The sequence below is a fragment of the Taudactylus pleione genome, unplaced genomic scaffold, assembly GCF_031769625.1.
Source record: "Taudactylus pleione unplaced genomic scaffold, aTauple2 ptg001427l, whole genome shotgun sequence".
Taxonomy (NCBI): domain Eukaryota; kingdom Metazoa; phylum Chordata; class Amphibia; order Anura; family Myobatrachidae; genus Taudactylus; species Taudactylus pleione.
Window position 1 is genome coordinate 316,434 of NW_028285826.1, and position 10,456 is coordinate 326,889.

General features: G+C 36.6%; 1 protein-coding gene across 1 annotated transcript; it reads left to right on the top strand.

Moving 5' to 3' along the window:
• The first annotated feature begins 3,787 nt into the window (after positions 1-3,787).
• Positions 3,788-8,107, top strand: LOC148442643 (olfactory receptor 12D1-like). Its single transcript, XM_088463681.1, has 2 exons — positions 3,788-3,849; positions 7,169-8,107. The coding sequence occupies exon 2, from the start codon at positions 7,175-7,177 to the stop codon at positions 8,105-8,107; it is 933 nt and encodes a 310-aa protein (XP_088319807.1). The 5' UTR covers positions 3,788-3,849; positions 7,169-7,174.
• Positions 8,108-10,456: the final 2,349 nt, after the last annotated feature.

Here is a 10,456-nt window from a genome sequence, read left to right on the forward strand (position 1 = left end):
CTTAAATTATATAATTGCCCATAGTATTCAGCAAATGCATTAGATATATAAAATGGGTTAACTAATTTAGCACCTTGCATATTATATAGAGCTCTTACCTAATTTCTCTCTATCTTTCCCCTCAATTTTAGGCGTGACGCCTAATTTCCTTCTGTGTAGTAGCTCTGTTTAATTTTAAGAATCTTATCATTTATGGATTTTAAAGTATATTTTTCCAAGTCTCCTCTAACTTTATTTAATCTCCAAGTTAGGGTCTCATCATTAGGATTAGATTTATGTTGCTTCTCTAATTTTGTCAACTTGGTCTCTAACACTTTCTGATTTTTCATTTCCTGTCTTTTAATTCTAGATGCTATTTGTATTAAAGATCCTCTTAAAACTGCCTTAAATGCACACCAAAAATTAATGGGATTTGTTTCACCAGGAGAATTATCTCTTAAATAGTCCCTTAACGATTCCCAACCAGTTGCTTTGTTTCTATTGTATTAAGTAGATTGCTTGGAAATCTCCAGACTCTAGGGATATAGGTTGATCACCCTCCCATCCTATCACCAGAGGGGCATGGTCTAACCATGAGATTGGTAAGATTCCTGATTCTTTATCTTTTGGAGAGTATTTTTATCTGTAAATGCGAGGTCTATTCGCAAATAGGTTTCATGTACATGGGAAACAAAGTGTAGTCTCTTATTGTTGGGTGTACTGCTCTCCAAATATCATATAGACTATATCCACCCAACAGTTTACCTATAGTATTAGAAAGAATAGTAATTTTTGGGGGAATTTTCCTGTTACTGATTCCTGATTTATCCATATAGGGGTCGAGCACACAGTTAATGTCCCCCAGCATAAATAGTGCTCTTTTAGCTTCTTTCTGTACTTCTCTAAAGAGCATTCCCATATAGGAGACTTGAGATGTATTTGGGGGCATAGGCTGAAACTAACGTTATCTCTTTTCCATTTATAGATCCCACTAAAATTATATATCTACCTTTTTCATCAGAAATCTATTTTTTTAATTCAACATTGATGTTCCGGCTAATTAGAAGTGCTACTCCAGCTTTCTTGTTATATGCATTAGAAGTATATACTACTGGAAAGTTATAATCCTGAAGTCTTGGTGGAGCTATCTTAGAAAAATGCATTTCCTGTATAGCAAAAATATCTATTATTTACTGTAGTATTGTATAAATAGCAACATTGACCACAGACAAAATCCAGGCAAAGCAAGAGAATACTTATAAAAAATGGTGGGGTGGCCATAAGATATTGGTGTGCGGTCTTCCCAGTGGCATGCCTAGGGTTTTCCAAAGAACTGTCTGCCACAACGCTCCTGACATCACTTAAAAATACCTTGAAGTTGCCTGTTACAGCAGTGATAGGTGCATACACCTTGTGCACACCATGCTGAGAAGGGAAATACCAACCAGTAGTTGGGACAAAGGTGCCATCTGGCAGGATGCAGGGTAGTCCCATCTACATTGGCACAGTTGGAAGGTATTCTACAGCAGCCGAGTAGCAGTTTTGATTGGCCTAGTGTAAAATAGATTAAGAAAGACACCATTCATTCTCTTGCTGAGGTAAAACTATATATTTAGTATGTGTCATTGTATATTGTTGTTATTGTATGTGTCATTACACATGGAGTTCGGAAAGTCCCTCCACAGAGACTGTGTGCAAAATTCATATAGGAGAGCCACACCAACTGCCAGTCAGCCCCAGCCAGCGATGTTTGTCAGCGTTTGGGGTGGCAGTTGGTTTGGCTTCCCTATTTTAATTTTGGACTGCACTGCAGCCCTACCTCTGGAGCCGCATCTGTCTTTCACACACTTAGCACACAGTCACTGTGGAGGGACTTTCTGAACTCCTTGTATAATATTTTGCCTACAATAACTGAAGCTTTAGTTAATTACAACTACAGGTTGAGTCTCCCATATCCAAAAGGCTTGGGACCAGGGGTATTTTGGATAACGGAATATTCCGTATTTTCGAATATTTGCATATCATAATGAAATATCTTGGGAATGAGACCCCAAAATACACACATAATGCATTTATGTATCATATACAACTTATACACACAGCCTCCAGGTCATTTTATACAATATTTTCAATAATTTTGTGGCTCAAGCAAAGTTTGTGTACAGAAATGAAATTAATTTATGTTTCATATACACCTTATACACAAAGCCTGAAGGTAATCTTATATAATAGTTTTAATAATTTGTGCCTTAGACAAAGTTTGTGTACATTGAACCATCATAAATCAAAGGTTTCATTATTTCAGTCATTCCAAAATAATTCCGTATTTCGTAATATTCCGTATTTCAGAATATTTGGATATGGAAGACTCAACCTGTATACCTATTCACTGACCGCAGCAGTGACACAATAGTAGAAAGAAAATATTGGTCAACATATTAATCAGTATACAACTGCTGCATCACAGCAAAACCTGACTGCAATCAATAAACTATGATTTATTTTCCCAGTAAATAAAAATCGTATAGATTTCTGAAACATCATTACCTTACAATTAGCTGATTAAGCTAATGAGGTTTATCTATTTTAAATTGCCTCGCTAATTTAAAAACAACAATTTCAGAGAATAACAGTCGCTGTGTGCAGGTGATCCCCATATATATATATATATCCTTCTGAGAAGAGAATATACTACTTATTCCATTTACTTCAATCAGAAAATAGGTTGGACACAATATTTTAACACCGATTTTGTGTGAATGGCAACAATCAAAATAAAAATTGTGAATAATGTAATTGACATTTAAACCAGTGATATACCTTATTTATGGAAACATAAAGGTGGCTGTCTAATTTCAGGTAAGAAAAATAATATTTGAAATCAGTTTATTTTTTTAAGTAACCTAATTGACAAACAGGACACAATTATTTTTGACAACTGTTATAGTCACTGGAACAGAATACCATGCTTTGAAGGCATTTTTTTCCTAGCCATTTCTTTACATTACAAATAAATTATGGATGATTACATATAAAATAATCTAATATATACAGTAGGATTTCTGTACTATCATTCATTTACTGTACCAAGGTTGATTTTGTTAATAGAATGTTCAAGGTTACTTCATAATCCATACTTCTACATACATAATCCATACTTCTAAAAAAAAACATGAAAGGATACTTACAGTATTTATTTTGAAAAAACAGTCACCAAGCTGGCATTACTCCCCATGCCCAAATGAGAACATGGAGCAGTGAACTGATACAGTAGGTGGCAGAACCATTTTAGTAGAAGTGCTGTATTTATTTATGAGAGACCGGTATTCCCATTGTCCTGTACATATAAGAATATCTTAAAATACTAATATGTAATAACATTGATAACATTGCAGAACATGTTCTCACAAAATCATTTACGATATAGGTGGTCTACATCACATTTGTACTGAATGCATTAAAAAAATATTGATAACTTGCATATTGCCCAATCCTATTTGAGATCCTATTCTAGACAGCCAAGTGAGACATTCTCTTCTAGGTCCAATACCTATGTTACTGTATTAATTCTCTGCAGTATACAGTCGATGTAACAAAGTTTCCATTGATTATGGATCGCAATGTCATTCATTATATTGTCAAACACTGTAAAATATTAAGCATCTAAGGAAACCATGGGATATATGCGCTATATGTGTATATACATATGTTACAACTGCTAGTAATTACTGTGTATTTCACCCCTCTGTCACTTTCATTGGTCTTTGGCTGTTTCCAGTTTGGTCAGCGACTATAGTTACCTGCAGAAGACCTCAGGCAATGGAATACTGGTGAAACCATTCTGTTCAATGGGAAAAGGGGCTGCTGAAGGTGAAGACCATGAATAACCTGGCTAGAGTGGATTAATGCAGTTGGAACTTGTGATTTTTACCAAACAGCCCATGCTTCTCTGCCTGGATACACGACTTAGAGCTTTTATATGCGATTCAGACTCATACATATCTTGGTGGCTGCTCATGTACAGCTACTGTAAGTGGGCACTATTGGGTATCATCGTGCTAGCAACTAGGGATGTGCAGGCTCGGATTAGTTTTGATTTTTCCCGCCAAAAATCAGAGCTCAGAAAGAGGCAAAATGTCATCTTTCATGGACAAACATCATCATTCCTGGACAAAAGTCCATGAAAGATGATGTTTGTCCATGAAAGATGACATTTCACCTCTTTCTGAGTCCCGATTTTTGACGGGAAAAATCCGAACTTGGTGGGAAAATTTGAACTAATCTGAGCCCGCACATACCTAGTAGCAACGGGGCATTTTCATGTAGAAGAAGCATTCTGTAGTCATACCTTTGGCATGTGGACCAATTTGAGGGCTATTCAGATGTGTGTGTATGCAGGGATCAGTCAAATTTCAGCTAGTCTCATAATAGGAGAGCTGGGGACAGTATAGATGTGGACAGCTCAGTATACAAGCAAATGTTCACATAAATTTTTGATAACTGGAAGTATTAGAATTGCAGCCACTCTACATGGGACTTAGAACCAAGCCTTACTGTTTACTATTACACACAACCTCACACTGCAGCTAAGTTTCACATTAGTCTTTAACTTTTGCATCAAATATAAAAAACAGCAACATCTAGTACTACTAGTACTGTTACTACTACTACTACTAATAATAATAATATTACTCCAGAAATGTAAACATAGGGTCATTTCGTTCGAAATGTGCTTCTTATATGTAGCAATGAAATTACTGGAAGCAACAAAACTGTCTTTCTTGTGTACGCAGACCACCATGACGTGCAACATATGTATATGTGTACAACTGACTCTCAATCAGAGAAAAAAGGGCTCCAATGCAGCATCCTTTATGCCAAGTTCTGTTGTATTTAATCTGCAACTTTATATGTGTGTGAAACCAATTCCTGTGCGGTTCAAGTCGCAACCTAACGTCTCAGCTTTTTGCTGATTCTGTTATGTGTATAATATGCAAATGAAAGAAATATACAGTATGTTAGGCATCTTATTCGCGCCGAGCATCTCACGCAATATGGCACATAGACGCTACTGTAGGTGTATGTGGACACATCTTAAGTGAGCAAGTAGATCACATTGTATTAGTTTACATAATAAAAATCCACTTAAATTTCACGCCCCACATTTAGTGCCATAGAGGCATATATACTGATAAATATTAACGATAAACTGAAACCTCAGTCCATGATAAATGATCAATCTTCCTTTGTGTAATTATGTTTTGTTCCCCCACATACAATTCTAAACCTAATTACTATAAAACAATCTTTGGTCCCACTGTAATTGTTCCGGCTTTACGGCAATGTAAGTTTATTTCATAATTTTCTCACTCAGGCCATGGACCAATGTATCCAGTAAGCAATAAGTTGTCCCTCAAGAGGTAAACAAATGTATTAAGATATTAACAGTTATGGCTAATTAAAAAATCACAAAAAATACAACCTGTGGAGCTTATTTTTTTTAATGCAAGTTTACCCATCACTTTTCAGGGTGCATGGCCATTTTCTGGTCTTTGTAAACATGTAGTTGCTCGTTGGTGGATACTCCATATGATGATCATGGTAGAAGTAGTAAAATCATTACAAAATAGCTTATCCTTCTATAATACTTTAAACTTTCCACTAAACCTTTGCTTGGTTTAACCGTATTTATGTCTCAAATTAGTCTTGAGAGTGATACATCAAGAATTAATTTTTACATGTGTCAGTTTTGTGCTTACAAATTTTTAGTACATAAAAACAAAAAAGAAACTTTAGATACTGCGCATAGTGATATAAAGTGATCACAATCAAATTTTAGCATATAATAGTGTTTGTTTTCTGTTGGAATACAGGAGGCTTGTATATAATGAGCAAAAATAGTTTTATTCACATAAGCACCTGAACAATATAAAGTATAAAGTCAATAAATAAAATCAAAATTGATAAAATTGCATATATTCTAAAAAGACAATATTGATATCAATATACAAAATGGCCATGTAGAATAGAGAGTAAATAGATAATTTAAAATGTATGCAGAGCTGTAAATCACCATTCCTGTGTGGAAATAATCAATATTCCCAGTTCATTAAATGTTAATGGTAACAAGAGAATCTTTGTGGCTTATAGTTGAAAGCAAGTAACCATACTGATGCAATATTAAATGGTCTCAAATTAAATGGTCTCAAAGAACAAGCCTGAAACATACACTCGCAGCTGTGAGTGATATACTGGCATCCCAGTTATATCCACATGGATCCCGCAGTTTAGGAGTATAAGTATTGTTACCTCAGTCCGAATGGGCAGGTGTGTTGCCACCTTTAAATATCCCCAGCTCACTGATAAGTGTGATCTTGTGGAGTTGCCAGAACTGTATGTCCTCCTCCGTACACAGCAATAGATCTCTGTTAGTGAGCAGCGGTGGATGTTGTGTGTGGGAATAGACAGCCGCCGCTGTCTGTCTTCCTATGGACCAGATGACGGTGTCTGCACAGAGGCATGTGTCCGGCTACAGCAGAGGGGAAATGTTGGATGTGGCAATGGTGTCTGCTGTAGAGGCGGCTCTCAGCCCCAGGTAAACTGACTCCTGGATGTTAATAGCTGGTTAGGCTTGTAAGGCTTGTCTGGGGCAATAGGCGTGGTTGGAGGGACAAAGGTCAACGCATTTTATCCCATAGAATACCGGGACTTTTAGTACCTTACTCAAACGGTTCCAAGAGATTTGTGTTCCATTGACTGCAATACAACTAACAGATACGTAGCTAGAATTTTTGGAGCTCTGTGCCAGAAAGAGCATTGGCGCCCCCCTCATTATTCAAAGGGACCTAATGCTACAAAAAAGGGCCATGGCTTCATGGGGAAGGGCCAGGGAAGAGATAGAAGAGGCCAGGAGATGCTGGGGATGAAATAAGAGGAAGCTACAAGCAAGAATGATAATAAACAGAAATTTGATAGGCCCAAACAGCGCCCCCTGACCTGTGATGACCTGTGCGATGGCACCGGCTGCACTACCCTAGCTACGGCCCTGACAACTAATACACTGTCTGAGCAGGTGGAAAAGTAATGCTCTTTTATGAGTTCAAAATACTGTAAGCCTACCAATCAAACTGAAAACATCACTTTAATGTATTTATCTCTATGCAATTATATTTTGTGATTTATTTTCTAGATTCTAATGAACATAAAGAACCAATCTTTAGTAACTGACTTTGTCTTGCTTGGCCTCACAGACGTGATAGCGGTCCAAGTTATTCTTTTTGGGATATTTTTTATGTTTTACTTGGTAACACTTATAGGGAACCTGTCCATTATGGTGGTAACTCGTATCGATCACAGTCTCCACACCCCTATGTATTTCTTCCTGTGGAATTTATCTTTTATTGACCTGTGGTTTTCTACTGTCTCTGTTCCAAAGATGCTCATTGATTTCCTGGTTATGAAGAAGACAATTTCTTTTGGAGGTTGTATGTCCCAGATTCATTTCTTCCACTTTCTTGGTAGCACAGAGGTTATGCTCCTTACTATCATGTCCTTTGACAGATATGTTGCCATCGGTAGTCCTCTCCGTTACCTTCAGATCATGAACAATAAAGTTTGCTTGAGTCTGGTTTCATTCTCGTGGGTGGCTGGATTTTTTCATGCACTTATACACACTGTCCTTACAGCAAAGCTTCCATTTTGTGGACCAAATATTGTTAATCACTTCTTCTGTGATGTTAAACCACTGTTGAAGTTGGCTTGCATAGACACTACTCTCAATCTGAAGCTTCTCATCAGAATTACTGGATCACTAGCAACAACCTCTTTTGTCCTAACATTTCTCTCCTACATTTGTATTAGTAAGTTTCTCTTGAGGATTAAAACAGCAGAGGGAAGAAAAAAGGCTTTGTCCACTTGCAGTGCCCACCTCACGGTTGTTTTCCTTCTTTATGGCACAGCCATATTCACGTACCTGCGTAGTTCAACTGTACATGCCTTAGATCAAGACAGAGTCATTGCAATTCTGTTCACTGTTGTGACACCAGCTCTCAACCCAATTATTTATACATTGCGTAATAAAGAAATGAGTAAAGCCCTTTTAAAGATGATTAAAAGATTGAAAGAATAAAATGTAAAAAGTACTATAGTAGATTAGATTGGTTGGGCACTGCAGTGATGTGCGGTGAGGTGAGGCAGAGCCTTTCCTGTCATACTTAGGTATACTCCACAGTGTTTACTATAAAAATTATAAGAAAAATGTAATGAAAATATTATAAATATCTTCTTTCTATGATTCTATTTTTTTTTGTCAAAACTCTGGAGTAAAAAGTGTATGGAGGGTGAGGCACTGCCTCCCCTGTCTACCTTTTCCGTACATCCGCGATCAAAACACACCAGATTTCCAGCACTATATACTGCTGCTCCTTTGTATAATGCCCACATGAACCCTCGGGTTCATATATGTATCTGTAAATCTGGCTCTGATACTAGCCAGTGACCCCCCAGCCATTTATCTCAGCGCACGTCACTGTGGCCTATATAAACAGAAAAACAAATCCAATAATAATAAAAGTAATAAAATGTATTAGGAATTTATTTAGACTAATAAAATAAATATTTAAATATTTTAGACTTTTTAGCTTGGGTAATGTGCATTGTCCAGAGAAACGCGTCAGTAGGTACCTGAGGTATTTTTCTCTGCCAGATTGGAATTGGTAACAGCAGTTCACTGATAACTCCTTGGAGAAACACCTGTAGTCAGGAGTGTGATTGGCTGCTCACTGGATTGGGAGACTGCATACTGCAGAGTTATGTAAGAATCACCCATACAGCCCTTTCATATATACTCTTGTTCCCCTTTTGAAAAACATCATTTATTTTACTATTTTCTTGTTATCATATAATTTTATATGATAAGTGCACAGTTAATAACATGAGAGACTTTGGGCCTGATTTTGAATAAGACGTAGTTGTGGCCACCCTAACACAAAGAGGACTCTGGGTCTGATAAACTATGGTACACAATATTGCGTACACATGCAAATCAACTGTGACAGTATGCTAATCTATCGCAATGCAATCTCAGAACAACATAAGGACGCCCACTTTACCTAACACACATCCGTAATGTTTAGCAGGACTGTGAAAACATTGGTACAATCGAGTACCATTGTAGCCTCACGCACACTTGCACAAGCCCTGACCTTACTCAGGCTGAAACGCACTGGGACACCTGCATTCGCCCGACCACCCCCCCATTACCAACCACAAATGGTACTTACTGTCAATCACTCTGCGATGGGTTTGTGTAGTCATTGCGATCGCAGTCACGATCACAATGGCTAGGTTGCGCACGTGCACTGCAATGCGTACACATGCGCATAATGCAACAATCTTGTGAAATAAGGCCCTCTGCACAGGACTAGTAATGACAAAGAACAGATGTAGTTTTATAACCAACACATAGTAGAATGAGAGGACAATTGTCTTTTTGCATAAACTGTTGGTGGTGCTCCCTTGGAGTAATGTACAATATACAAATAACAGGGATCCAGATAGAAGTAAAAAAACTCTTTTTTGGGGGCACTCTTAGTTCAAAATATTTTAGTAATTAAAACATAACTTTTAGTGGTATATATAGATAAAAGCACAAACTTCTTATCTATAATAGATGACACATAAAGTGTCACAAATAAAACATTTAATAAAATAAGTATTAAATAATAATATTATAGGTAGTCCTTCCAGGTAATTCTTCTGATAAGGAAAAATGGTGAAATATGCTTGAAGAATATTAATCATCAAAACATGTATGGATAGTCCCAGTATGTTCTTTTCAAGTCATATTAAATGACATATCAAAAACAGTTAGTAATTAGTAAGACAAGGTAAGGAGATCTCTGTTTATGTTAAATGAGGAAGCACTTTGTTACTGAGAGAAATAATTTGTGTGATTCGGGACTCCACCACACACAACTGTTTGTAGCACCTCAGATGTGCGTGATTAATGAGAAAAATAAATGTTTGTAACAGTGTATACACAATTTCAATTGTATTAATACTTTCACTTATAAATGTTTTTTCTTTTTTTTAATGTTTAAATTTTTATTGTTTTATATTCATCAGTTACACAAACAAGACAAAAGAAAGAGGAGAACACAATTACATATATTCCAGGTTCTTATGTCTAAAGATTTTACAGTCAACATACAAATGGGTAATCCTCACTATCTTTTAGGTATTCCAATAGAATACACATTAACAATTACATATATTTTTACATAACCCCTAAGATGGCATTTCTGTCTTGTTCTACATATGTCTGCCAGGTACTCCATTTCCTTATATATGTTTGGATATTTCATTCGTATTATCGATTGTTTCCATCCAGTAACTATAACTTACTTTGTTTATTATCATCAAGAAAGGTGGAGGATTTTCTTGTTTCCAAAACTGGGCGATTGCAGTTTTAATGGCT